Source organism: Orcinus orca, chromosome 7 (assembly GCF_937001465.1).
Source record: "Orcinus orca chromosome 7, mOrcOrc1.1, whole genome shotgun sequence".
Classification (NCBI taxonomy): Eukaryota; Metazoa; Chordata; class Mammalia; order Artiodactyla; family Delphinidae; genus Orcinus; species Orcinus orca.
Genome location: NC_064565.1, coordinates 111,526,144 through 111,540,346, shown reverse-complemented (window position 1 = coordinate 111,540,346; position 14,203 = coordinate 111,526,144). Strand labels below are relative to the sequence as shown.

The following is a 14,203-nucleotide window of genomic DNA, read 5'->3' as shown; positions in this document are numbered from 1 at the left end:
TTAATTTAAAAAAACAATAGATTGCTCTTATAACACTAAATATATAAATCATCAGAAAATATCAGTATTTTACTTTTACAATTACAATGGTGAATGAGAGCCGAGTAGAAACGCTTTTGAGTGAAGAGATGAGAAAAGGCAAAAGTATAAAATGCTGTGACATTTTACTCTGAAATATGTCATGAACGAAGCAGATTTATCCGTCCACATGAAAGCTGTCAACAGAGGCAGAGAGGCAAACCATCACCGCCTCCCTATTGAGGCGGGAGAGAGAGGCAAAATGATAGACCACTGGGAGTGCTGGTGCCACGCAGGATTTTAGGTTGATGATACTGCTCCTATTTTAGTAAAAATAATTATAATAAGGTAATAAGGCACTCAAATTATGAGGACAAATAATTATTGAAATAATCTAATAACCTATGCTATTTAACTATTACTTTAAAGTAGCCAACATATTAACAACTCATTTTTAATTATTTAGCTTTTAGCATCTATATTTATCTTATCTTTTATATAGATAGTAAGTTTTCAAATGGCCATATATGTGTTCTTACTGATTCATGTTGAATCTAGATTATTATACATGCCCATAAGCTTTCAGAACTCAGTTGATAAAACATTACACACGAAATTTTTTAAGCTGTTGGCATTTTGCATCGATGTTACAAATGGGTTGTAATTTGGTATCTACGCAGTTATGCTGTGCACACACACAGCTGCCGTATACACGTGGTATTAACCTGTCACTGAAAACCTGGCCCGGAGTGAAGTCTGTAACTTCCGGGTGAAACGAGGCAGCGGGAGCCGCACAGAAGCATGGGCCCTCTGCCTGCCTGCCAGCCACCAGACACAACTTTGACAGGCTCTTCATCTGCAGGAAGGAGACTGCATTTGATTTCACAGATGTCCCTGGAAATCCAAGACTGAGTGTTAAGGGTGTGTGGATGGGGGTTAAAGTCTGATCTGATATGAATCCAGGTTTAGTAAAACAGAAAAGAAAGAATCTGTCATTAAGCTATGGCTATGGAGCTGTTCCAGAAGGAGTGAGGGGGGGAGGACAGCCAAAGTCCCCTTCTTCCCCACCATTTGGGAGATTCCAGGGCATCACAGGAAGTTCCTCTAGCGGGAGGCAAGCGCGGGGTTGGGAGGGCATTATTTTTCTATGTAGCGAAGTGGAGATTGCAGGCAGGAAGAGCTCATGGCATTGATAAGGTGATGGGAGGTTGAGAGCTACTTTGCTCTGTAGCCTAAAAGGAGTCACGAGACTATTTGCTGCTGTGAGTGCCTTGTCTGGGTACTTAATTGCCATGAGAAAGTAGGAAGAAAACAATTGTTAAATAACCCATCTCAGGGAGGTAGAATTTTCTCCCCTAAAACTGTACCACTTTTGCCCCTCTGCCAACTTAACAGAATACAAAATGTACTTGGGTTTTCACTCAGTTACCCACAGCCTGTGTTTTAAAAATTCCCTGTTATACTCACATGTGGAATCTAAAAAACACAACAAACTGGTGAATATAACCAAAAAAGAAGCAGACTCACAGATCTAGAGAACAAACTAGTGGTTACCAGTGGAGATGGGGAGGGGGAGGGGCAATACAGGGGTGGGGAAGAAGGAGGTACAAACTATCAGGTATAAGATAGGCTCAAGGATGTATTGTACAACACAGGGAATATAGCCAATATTTTGTAATAACTGTAAGTGGAAAGTAACCTTTAAAAATTGTATTAAAATTTTTATACAATAAAATTTTATATAAAATTTTTATAAAATAAAAATCAAACACCCTCCCCCCAAAAAATCCCTGTTATAATAGCGGTAACTGTCCACATTTCTTTGGGGAAGCCGCACCTCTCTTAGAAATATTTATGGGTTTATTTGACAACGTAAAGTCCTGGGAAGTTGGACTCTGCACGAGGTCTGCAAGCAGAATGTCTAGAATTCTCTCCGGCCATGTCCCAGGGCCAGATCAGAGGCTGTTCACGTGGGGGGATGGAGCCTGGCATCCCGGGTCCCGAGGGTGGGGGACCTGAATACCATCTTAGCGGAGCAGAGTCAGGAAGGCAGCTGCACTCAGCAAGAGTGTCTCCCGCTGCCCCTGTCCCCTCACAGTTCCCTATGGGGACACGCAGCCACCTACTCATGGATGGATTCAGATGACAGACACCAGGAAATAATTCAAAAGCCGTGTTCCCCTTTCCAATGCCTAGATAAAATACATACGTAATAAAAACCTGCTAATAATCATTTATTGTTTGTTACCATACAGCAGAAGCCTCTTTTCTGATGGGTGGCAGGGCATGGGCGCCTCCTGTCCTGCTGCCCCTGTGCTGGGGCCATGATCTGACCCTCCCTGTGGCAGGGACCGTGGTTCGGGCAAAGCCCAGCAGAGGCGGTGTGCTGCATTTGTGCGCAAGTACTCTATGGCTTCTTGAATCAACAAAACCTTAGTTCTTAATCAAAGGCAGCAGAAGAGGTTTGGACACAGATGGAAAACACAGCCGTGCCTCAACTCTCCTGCAGGTAGGAATGTGTGACCCTAGAGCTCACTGCTCCTCTGGCTTCCTTGTTGTTGTATCCTCTTGCGGAGGTGCCGCTGGAGCTGCAGCTTGTTGGTGAAGAACATCTGTCTCCAGCCCATTTCCTGAGCCAAGGCTCTCATTTCTGGGGTGATGTGGTCACAGGCAGACTGGACGATCTGCTCCCACAGTTTGCCTGACGTGCACAACTGTGGGTGGAAAAAGTCAGAGGTGGGTGACATCATACATGGGTTAAGGAAAAGTTCACTCACTCACAACATCACTATCCAACCCCTGCTGCCTGTGAGACAACGGAGGAAACACCACGGGTGCACAAAGGTGTGCCAGACACAGTTCTGACTCCAGAAACTTCCTCTTTGAGGAGAGGCAAGTGCACAAGTATCTAAAGGATGAAGCAATATTCGATTAATGGAATAAATCAAGTCCTGATCTCATTTAAGATGCAAAATTTGAAAAAGAATAGATACATGTATATGTATAACTGAGTCACTTTGGTGTACACCCGAAACGAACACAACATTGTTAATCAACTATACTACAATATAAAATAAAAAGTTTAAAAAAAAAGATGCAAAATGTGACACAGTTATAAACAGTACACATACAACATGATATGGTTAAGTTTACACACGCAACATTATGTGGTGAACTTCCAGTTAGCCACGTAACAGGCTGATGATGGTGTGGTCAACTGGTCTTCACCGAGGGCTGCAGCAGTTTCTCGAGGAAAAGCGTTGCTAACTCCTGCTCAGCTTCATGTTTAACCCTTGCTTGAGTCGCCTCTCCCCGGGCTTGTACAGCGGACACCGTAGGTCACTGCGGGCTACTCAGTAGCGAACCGCACTGAAGCGGACAAGCAGCCCTCGGAGACTGCCAACCAGCACACCTAAAATTTACACATTCCTGGTGCCAGGGTCCCGTCCTCATGTTTTATTCGGAGTCCTTTGCATGCATGACATCACACCATGCAACAGAGTGGCCTACAAGATGCAGTCGCTCCCCAAGCCTGCCAGACACATGGCAAAGGGAGCCGTTCTCTGGGAATAATCTTCCCAGGGATGTTCTTCTGCAGTCTGGGCCTTTACCTGAGGGCCATGAAGTTAAGGACAGACAAGACCCCTCTGGCCCAATATCTGCACAAGACCACTTTGCCCTCCCTCCAAGTTCAAAGCTGCCAGAGTTCAGCTTCCATTTACCCAAGATTTCCTACTAGGACTTTTTCAATCGTCACTATCATTTACGGCAACTATGTTCATCAGTCTCCCGCTACTTTTTTTTTTTTTTTTTTGGCCGCACTGCTGGGCATGTGGGATCTTAGTTCTCCAGCCAGGGATCTAACCCACATCCCCGGCAATGGAAGCGTGGAGTCTTAACCACTGGACCACCAGGGAAGTCCCATCAGTCTTCTGCTACTAAGCACTCTTAACAGGAGATTTCCTAATCCCTTGCTTCCATGCCCCAAATCTTTCCTAAAGTTAAAGCTTCCATTACATGTATTATTTCCGACCTTAGAGATAGCCGTGACTTTTTGGTACCTGTATGCAAGACTAGGAACATTGAAAGGTGTTTGGATATTTGACGCTGCGTAGTGATAACTCCGGTAATATGAAATGTGCTCAAAGAAGGGTCTCACGTGGGCCCCAGAACACTTCCTGGCTCCATCCTTCCTGTGCCAATTGTGCGCTCAGGGAAGTTCATCACCAACCTGATTCTCCTGTCACATGTGAAAATCCAGCAGTGGAAAGAATAGGCATGACAGAGGATCATTAAGGAGCCCACAGTTCCTTTAAACTGGTGGGGGGCGGGGAGCGGCGCAGAGCTTGTGGGCTGAGGCTCCTGCTTCCTGCTCAGACCCTCCCAGACATGGCCCCCTGGAGCAACTCACAAAGACTCCTCTTACAAGGAGGCAAAGAAACACAAGAAGCAGATGGGCCGCTGGAAGGTCAATAATGGTGGGAAACAAGATTATCTATGGATAATGATCTGTGCAGACCCTGTGTCTGTGAATAATAAAGAGAGTTGATCTGACTGACAAAAATTAGGTTGAACTAATTATTTCACTATTTAAAATTAGAGGGCAACTTTAACACTTAAATAGGAGAAGCAGACAGGCATGGTAAAGTCCCTCCAACTCCAGAATACTGAATCCAGTTGGGCTCTATTTAGAAAGGTGGGGGGGGGGGGGGTGGCGGGGGGGGTTCTGCAGAAAAGGCCTACACTCACTAATCATTCTTCCTTTCCTTAGAATTTGTTTTAGTTTCGTGTACAGCCTTTAGCCCTCAGCAGTCTAGACACAGCAAATTAGAAGGCTGGTTGATGCCATCAGAGGCAGAGTAGTGAAAGCAGAGAACAACGGGTTGCGAAACTAACAATAAGGGAAGAAATAGAAAAGAGAAATACAAACTAAAGTGACTATAGTTTGGTCCATTTAGTGTGGAGATAAGCTGCCCCACAATTTTCAATAGCCTATTCATTCCTCCATTCATCCATCCATCCAAACTGTATGGAACACCTATGGTACTGGACAGGGCCCCTTGTTTCAGACCACAGAACATATTCTATGTTGTTTAAGCTGAGAGGGATTCAGTACAGGCAATAGGAAGCTCACAGAATATCTAGTAAAACCAGAGGGAAACGTTCAATGCTCTACAGCCAGGAATAACAGCAGCTAGATGTATAAAATAGATAATTAATGATTAAAAATAATTCTACTATAAATACCCTTGTTATATATATGTTTATTAACACATGATTTTCTTTAAAGTACATTCTTAAAAATTTAACTTTTCAAAAGAATTGAATATATACCATTAAGTATCCTGTAGAAAGTATTTACTGACTTATAATTCCTAGAGTAGTGTAAACAGAGCATCATCATGCAAAATAAATCCTCAGACTTCGTTGGCTATAAAGGTATCTTCTTTTCATTTACATTTCTTTGTTTACTTATGAGATTGCTTTGTCAAACTTTGTTGATTTCTGTATTTCCTCTTTTGCTAATTGTTCATAATCTCTGTTCATTTTTGTATTATGGTATTATTAGTCTTTTACTTACCAATTTATAATAATTCTGCGAAGTTAATCATATGTTGCTTATTTTCTTTCTAAAGTTTGGGTTATTACTTTTTTTTTTTTTTTGGTAACATCTTTATTGGAGTATAATTGCTTTACAATGGTGTGTTAGTTTCTGCTTTACAACAAAATGAATCAGTTATATATATACATATGTTTCCATATCTCTTCCCTCTTGCGTCTCCCTCCCTCCCACCCTCCCTATCCCACCCCTCCAGGTGGTCAAGGGTTATTACTTTGCATGTGCGAATTAAAATTTTTTTTAATTTTGTTTACGGGGATAGAATCAAATCTAATAGTCTTTTTCAAAATTAATTAATTAATTTATATTTTTGGCTACGTTGGGTCTTCGTTGCTGTGTGCAGGCTTTCTCTAGTTGCAGCAAGCAGGGGCTACTCTTTGTTGCGGTGCACGGGCTTCTCATTGTGGTGGCTTCTCTTGTTGCGGAGCACGGGCTCTAGGCGTGTGGGCTTCAGGAGTTGTGGCACACGGGCTCAGTAGTTGTGGCTCGCGGGCTCTAAAGCGCAAGCTCAGTAGTTGTGACGCATGAGCTTAGTTGCTCCACGGCATGTGGGATCTTCCTGGACCAGGGCTCAAACCCGTACCCCCGGTGCTGGCAGGTGGATTCTTAACCACTGCACCACGAGGGAAGCCCTAATAGTCTTTTATATACGGTTTCTGCCTTTGTTTATACGCCTATAAAGACTTTGTCTATTCCAAAAACATTTTTAAAAAATTAAAAAATATATAATAGATAACTAATGAGAACCTACTGTATAGCACAGGAACTCTACTCAGTGCTCTGTGGTGACCTAAATGGGAAGGAAATCCAAAAAAGAGTGGATGTATGTATACATGTAGCTGATTCACTTTGCTGTACAGCAGAAACTAACACAACATTGTAAAGCAACTATACTCCAATAAAAATTAATTTAAAAAAAAATCAGGGCTTCCCTGGTGACGCAGTGGTTGAGAGTCCACCTGTCGATGCAGGGGACATAGGTTTGTGCCCCAGTCTGGGAAGATCCCACATGCCGCGGAGCGGCTGGGCCCGTGAGCCATGGCTGCTGAGCCTGCGCATCCGGAGCCTGTGCTCCGCAGCGGGAGAGGCCACAACAGTGAGAGGCCCGCATAGAGCAAAAAAAAAAAAAAAAATCAGTAGTCAGATTAAAAAACGAAACAAGAAACCCAGACTGTTCTAGTGGAAATATCACTGCTTCTGCTCCCCAACACTCAGCACCTAAAGATGTGCTAACGCCTTGGACCGGACCCTAGAACCTCCCCTACAGGCCTCAGCGCCATGCTGGCAGGAAAAGCACGGAGGCTGCCCCACCTGGCTCACATCTTCCTTCCAAGACTCTTGCACGTGGGTCTACTTGACAGAGCCCAGGCTACGCCCAAGACACTACTTGCAAAGGCATCCATGAAATGTAGCTTTTATCTTTCTTACCTTCACAGCACACAAAGGCAACTCCGTGTAGTGTGAGGGAGCTCAAACGGGCGTGAAGCCAGCCAGCCCACTGCATGTCTCCTCTGTCTGACCTCCTGGCTGTTCTTATCCATACAGACCCTTCTTCTCACACATACAGACCCTTCCTCTCACACGTAAACTTCCCAATGACGGCAGCAGCAATGCTCCACCTAACGCAAAGCAACTGCCCCTCATACGGTGACAATGCATTTATTCTCTGCCTTCACCTCCCCCCGACTCCCGCCAAATCCCAGCAGTCACTACAAACCTCTGGGTAGTGTTTGTTACCTCTAGTTAATCCCAGTTCATCTTTGTATCCCAGAATTATAAAGTTAACCAGTACCGACTTGCCCTGTATAAAATAATAGAAGAAAGGGAAAGAGGAAAATATTGGTTTACATATAAATGTACATATCAGGGCTTCCCTGGTGGTGCAGTGGTTAGGAATCTGTCTGCCAATGCAGGGGACACGGGGTCGAGCCCTGGTCCAGGAAGATACCACATGCCGTGGAGCAACTAAGTCCATGTGCCACAACTACTGAGCCTGCGTGCCACAACTACTGAAGCCCGCGCGCCTAGAGCCCGTGCTCCACAACAAGAGAAGGCACCGCAATGAGAAGCCCGCACACCGCAACGAAGGGTAGCCCCCACTCGCTGCAACTAGAGAAAAGCCCGCGCGCAGCAACGAAGACCCAACGCAGCCAAAAATAAATAAATTTTTTAAACATGTACATATCACTGGGTGAGGAAGAAAATATAGGGAGCTACTATAGTCCTAGGTTCTGCAACTGGTCACAAGCAGGAGTTGTGTTTGTAATTTTCTCATTCTACTACCCTTTCCACCATCCTTTTGTTCTCAGCCAGCACCTCAACTGGTCAAGCTGCTATACCTGCTGAGGTGATCCAAACCGTCTCCGGTTCCTGCTGGGTGTGAGTACTTCTTGATCTCTCAGGTAGGAGATGCTTTAGTCTTCTTTAAATAAGTTTTGCCATTGAACAGGCCAGTATTAGAAGGCACTCACAGAGGGAAATCCCTGGCTGTCCAGTGGTCAGGACTCTGCACTTCCATCGCAGGGGCCAGGGGTTCCATCCCAGGGGATTCCTCCCTGCTTGGGGAACTAAGATCCTGCAAGCTACGCAGTGCAGCCACCCACAAGAAAAGAAAAAGAAAAAAAAAAGCACTTGCAGGGATGGTCCGGGTTCCAGAAATACTTCTCTGTAATTCCACTGTGAACAAGCAACTCTATTTTTCTCTAATAAACATGATTAATCACCAGAGCCAACACAGTAATGCCCATTTGGGGATTTTTTTTTTTTTGCCTGTTTGTTCAGTGGCATTAGGAGCCCCAGATAGCCTGGGAGCACTCTTCATTCTTTTAATTTCTAGTTCAATGGAGTCATTGTTGTTCTTTAGGCGAAACTATTCATTCTTTGACTATCAAGATCCCTTACCTACTAGAAGCCTAAGTTGTGGAGAAGGAAACAACATTTTTTCACATGGGTGACTATGTATGATTCTGAGATGATACTCTCACTTCCGTCCTTTGATTGTAGCTACAGAAGAAACAGGACCACATTCTGGCCAGTGACCGAGACCATATAATACATCCTGTAAGACCGCGCTCCAACGTTGTAAAGTGTTGTCCGTTAGCTGATGAGGGATTAAGCGCCTCCAAGAAGCCGTGAGGACAAGTATTTCTAGACAGTGGAGTATGCAAGCTAACAGCAGGAAATTGTGTACTCATTACCGTATTTATTCATGTCTACTTGTTTAATAAATGAATTTATTTCAGCAAAATAATCTGAAGCAATCTTGTACGGGCTATGACAATGGAAAAATAAGGCATTTGGTCAGTTTGCACACAATGCTGCTGAAGGAGCATGGCGTGCCACAAAGCCGAGCCACACCCAGAAGAGGTAACCCATGGGGGGGGACACATCGCTGCTTTCTCCTTGGTGACAAGCGTCCAGTGTAACTGACCTACCGCCTCGTTACTGATTGGACCCCCTGGAGCATGGCGCCTTCCTGGGGACTCGGCATTACCTCTCCTGTGACAGTGGGCAGGTTAATCTTGAAAATAAGAGACTCATGTGGTTGAATCCGTGCACAATGTCCATCCTTGCCACCTGGGTATTTGGTTTATGAGCCCAGCTGGGGAAAGGAGCTGACTGACACCCATAGAGCAAACCACCTTATCATCTCATTACTGGAAGCATCCTCGGCACTGAGTGCTCTTTGGTGAGTAGTCACATGGGACACAAATACCTTGATTCTTTGGCTTATTCTGAAAAGTCCACCCAAATACCTCTTCCCCAAAACTCCTCATTAATCTCCAAATCTTGTTCTTTTCAAGACTTTGACCATCTAGGCAAAACGTTAGCCTTTGCCCCACAGAAATCCAAGAGCTGTTTCTCAACAGCAGAGCAGTTATCTGTAAAAGCATCCATGCCTTTACTCTAAAACCCTGGAGGTACGAGGTGTAATTTTCCTGATGACGCATGCCATAACTTTCAGCAAGGATCCAGATAGACCATGGCCATACAGGCCACAGACGCTCTGAGCACCATGAAATCTGCTGGATCACAAGGAGCCAGTGACTCAGCTGCTTACACTGCAAGCTGGGCCCCATTTAAAACTGGCAGCTTTATGGGCTATTTGGTAAATGAATCAGAGAAGCAAACTCAAATGTGCTGTATGTTACCTTAAAACTAAAAATATCCACAAAGAGCTGTGCTGTTTTCTTAGGATAGGAAGTTACAATAAGGCAACGGATTCTAGATAACGCATTGAGATGGCAGGCCTCTCAATTTTATTTTTTCTTTTTTTTGCGGTACGCGGGCCTCTCACTGCTGTGGCCTCTCCCATTGCGGAGCACAGGCTCCGGACGCGCAGGCCCAGCGGCCATGGCTCACGGGCCCAGCCGCTCTGCGGCATGTGGGATCTTCCCCGACCGGGACACGAACCCGCGTCCCCTGCATCGGCAGGTGGACTCTCAACCACTATGCCACCAGGGAAGCCCCTTAAAGTATTATTTTGTTGTTGTTGTTGTACGCGGGCCTCTCACTGCTGCGGCCTCTCCTGTTGCGGAGCACAGGCTCCGGACGCGCAGGCTCAGCGGCCGTGGCTCACGGGCCCAGCCGCTCCGCGGCATGTGGGATCCTCCCAGACAGGGGCATGAACCCGCGTCCCCTACATCGGCAGGCAGACTCTCAACCACTGCACCACCAGGGAAGCCTGAGTAGTTTGTACTTCTTTTTTTGTGTGTGTGGTACATGGGCCTCTCACTGTTGTGGCCTCTCCCGTTGCGGAGCACAGGCTCCGGATGCGCAGGCTCAGCAGCCATGGCTCACGGGCCCAGCCGCTCCGCGGCATGTGGGATCTTCCCGGACCGGGGCACGAACCCGCGTCCCCTGCATCGGCAGGCAGACTCCCAACCACTGCGCCATCTCCCTGACATCTACGATCTCACCAAGGTATCCAAGGTATCTGCTACTCCTGCTCATCAGCATGATGTCACCAATGCAGACCAGCATGTAGGAAGGTGACAGTATCAATATCTCTGTGATGTAAGTATGACTCAGCTGGAGAACTGACATAGTCCTGAGGCAAAATGATGAAAGTACGCTGCTATTCCCATGAGGTGAAAGCAAATCTACTGTGGAGTTCTTTCTAGAAAATCCAGGAAGATATGAGGATGGTGGCCAGGCAGGAGGCGAGACAGAGTCAGATGATAGATATATTTTGAAGGTAGAGCTCATACCACTTGATAATGAATTAGATGAGAAGGAAGAGGAAAAAGAAGAATTAAGGACGAGTTTTTGGCTTGAGCAGCTGCGTGAATGTTGCCAAGGACAGAAAAATAAGACTGTGGGAGAATTAGAATTTGTAAATAAGTATGTGTGTGGGGAAATTCAGAGGTCTGGTTTGGATGTGTTAAATTTGAGATGTCTATACTGCTAGATCTAGGAGGAAGCATTGAGCATGCAATGAGATATAAAAGTTAGGAGTTCAAGAGGGCAACTCAGGGCTGGAAACGTATGTTTGAAAATTAGCTGCATGTAAATAATATTTAAAGCTATCATCTCAGTGTGACTGTAGATAGAGAAAATGGCCCAAGGAAGTGCTCTAGGACATTCCAGCATTAAGCAGTCAGGGCATAAAGTTTTCAGCCAGGGAGACTGAGAAGAGCAAAGAAAACCTGGAGAATAATGAAATGTGTAAATGCTGCTGAAAAGTGAAATAAGATGGGAATTAAAAACTGACTGGTGGGACTTCCCTGGTGGTCCAGTGGTTAAAACTTCACCTTCCAATGCAGGGGGTGCAAGTTCGATGCCTGGTCAGGGAGCTAAGATCCCACATGCCTCGCAACCAAAAAACCAAAACATAAAAAACAGAAGCAATGTTATAACAAATTCAATAAAGACTTTAAAAGTGGTCCACATCAAAAAAAAAATCTTTCAAAAAAAAAAAACTGGTGTATTTTACAAGGTGATGGACAATAGCAACCTTGACAAGAGAAGTGTCAGTGGCTTAGTGGGGATGGATGCCTGGCTAGAGTGAGTCCAAGAAAGAATAGGAGAGGAAGTAGAAATAGCAAGTACAGAGGATGCTTGAGGAATTCTGCTTTAAGAAAAGAATGGGGAGTGAGGTCAAGGCAATTTTTTTTTAAATGTATGTTTATGTGCTGATGGAAATGATCCAGCAGAGGGGTAAAATTAATGATGCAGTGATGCGTGGTGAAGAGGGGTAAGTGCTGAGCCAAGTTGTTGAATAGGTGAGGGGAGTGAAATCCACAAGTGGAGGCGTGGCCATGGATGATAACAGGGAGAATTTATCACCTGCAACAGGAAGTAAAGCAGAACGAGGCGCCAGCAGAACTGGCGAGTGGCCTGGGAGGCCATTCTCTTATGACTGCTTCTAGTTTCTCATTGAAATAAGAAGACTCAACATCAGTGAAGAGTGAGGAAGAAGGTGGGATACAGAGACTTGGGGAGAGAGAAGAGGGTGTAAAATAGACATCTCGGAGGGTGAAAGAGAGAAAGAAACTCAGTTCTTTACAGGAAAAGTATTTTATAGGCATAGTGTAGTCTTTGGTTCTGAGTTGGTTTCTAAAGCCAGACACATGTTCAGAAAACACAGTCCCAAGAAACACAGAAAAGAGGAGAAATGAAAAATTAAGGTCTCTTTTTTCTAGTATGGAAGATGTTAAAGCAGGTAACTGTATTTGAGAAAAAATACTATTATGATACTATCTTCATTATATGAATCTTAACGTACACACTGCTTTGTTCGGGATTTCCAGTTTGTGGCAGAGACCGTGACGCTAACCAAGTATTCCCTCTCTTCTCCCACATCTCCCTGTGCCACACAGTTACGTGGGGCCGTGTAATTCGTTCTGGCCAAAGGACTATGAGTAGAAATGCTGTATCAAAACAGAGTGCATGAACCTCAGCTGTCTCTTCCCTGCCGCAGTGACTAAGGACACCACGTGCTTCAGATGGTTCAGTTACAAGACGGTGGAGTCTCTAATAGCCTGAGTTGCTGCAAGACATTGTGGAGCAGAGCCTCCTGTCAGCCCACAATGAGTATGAATCATGAATGAAACAAACAGATATTATTGTCTTAAGCCACTGTTGTTTTAGGGTGGTTTGTGATCCCAAGTCACAATTTCTAACTTGGTCTATCCTAATATAGTTATTATGGAAAGCTTTTGAATTTTTCTAGTATTTGATATGTAATTGCAACTTAAGGATGACTACAACCTTTGAATCCTCCACAAGATAATGATGGGGTCCTTCTTGTAGTGCAACTCGTTCAGAATAAAATCACCTTTATGGAATTCCATCAGTGAAATGATAAGCTGGTATAGACTCAAGCCATCTTCTGACTTTATTCCTTCTGTTAAATTTCATGGTTGCAAACTTGGTTCATTAGAAGTGACTCATAGGCTTCCCTGGTGGTGCAGTGGTTGAGAATCCACCTGCCCATGCAGGGGACATGGGTTCGAGCCCTGGGCCGGGAAGATCCCACATGCCGTGAAGCAACTAAGGCCGTGTGCCACAACTACTGAGCCTGCACTCTAGAGCCCTGGAGCCCCAACTACTGAAGCCTGTGCGCCTAGAGCCGTGCTCTGCAACAAGAGAAGCCACTGCAATGAGACGCCCGCGCACCACAACGAAGAGCAGCCCCTGCTAGCCACAACTAGAGAAAACCCCGCGCGCAGCAACGAAGACCCAATGCAGCCAAAAATACATAAATAAATAAATTTGTAAAAAAAAAAAAAAGAAATGACTCATAGACAAATATTTAAAAGATATATGAAAAAGGAATCTGAGCTACCACAATTATATAGATAAGGATAATGAAGACTGTGACATGTCCTGAGGGGGCAGGACCTTTTCTGCCTTACTGCTCATGGGATGCTTCCATGTGGCCTGAGGAAGAAAATACTTTCATGGCTTTGAAAGTATCATTGTGGGACCTACCTGCTGTAGCTGCAGTCTACCTGAGGGAAAAAACACATTCCCATACTTAACTCCATCTTATGAAAGACAGAACCTGTTCCTCATGTTCTTCAGGGACGAGCTGATTTGAACGCTGGCCCTGCCACTTAGTAATTAAGTCATCCTGGACATTCTACTTATTGCTCCGAGCCTGGTCTCCACGTCTGATCTTGCATTTGGTCATCTGAGGAGGAGAATAAACTGATTCAAGCACACCAACCATAGAGTAAGGCTGCCCGGGCACAGCACCTGGCTCCATGTTCATTATCTGTGTGCTTTACCTGAGCTTCTGTTCCCTCCTTGAAAATCAGGACAAGAGAGTCTCTACTCATCCATCTTACGGCACTGTTTGAGGATTGCACTGGATGACATACATTCAGCGCTTAGCACGTAGTAGATATTCAATAAATGGAACTTATTATGATTATATGGAAATGATACTAAACTTTTAGTGCTGTGAGGATTAGGAATAACATATATAAAGCACATGGAAAAGATGTAATCAACGGGCGGGAAGGGGAGACAGAATAGATGCTACCTCAGCCATTTCTGAGGAGACACCGGAAACAAAGTCCCCATAGGCACTTAGCCACTGGGGGGCCAGTTCAGTTG

The 14,203-nt window shown here is 44.9% G+C and overlaps 1 protein-coding gene across 1 annotated transcript in view; it reads right to left on the bottom strand.

Annotated features, from left to right (window-relative positions):
• Positions 1 to 2,239: 2,239 nt before the first annotated feature.
• The window catches only part of FBXO36 (F-box protein 36), a 101,309-nt gene continuing 89,345 nt past the window's right edge, over positions 2,240 to 14,203 (bottom strand). The window contains exon 4 of the mRNA XM_004262609.3: positions 2,240 to 2,732. Within this exon, the coding sequence (XP_004262657.1) occupies positions 2,544 to 2,732 (189 nt within the window). The 3' untranslated portion in view covers positions 2,240 to 2,543. The remainder of the gene's footprint in view (positions 2,733 to 14,203) is intronic.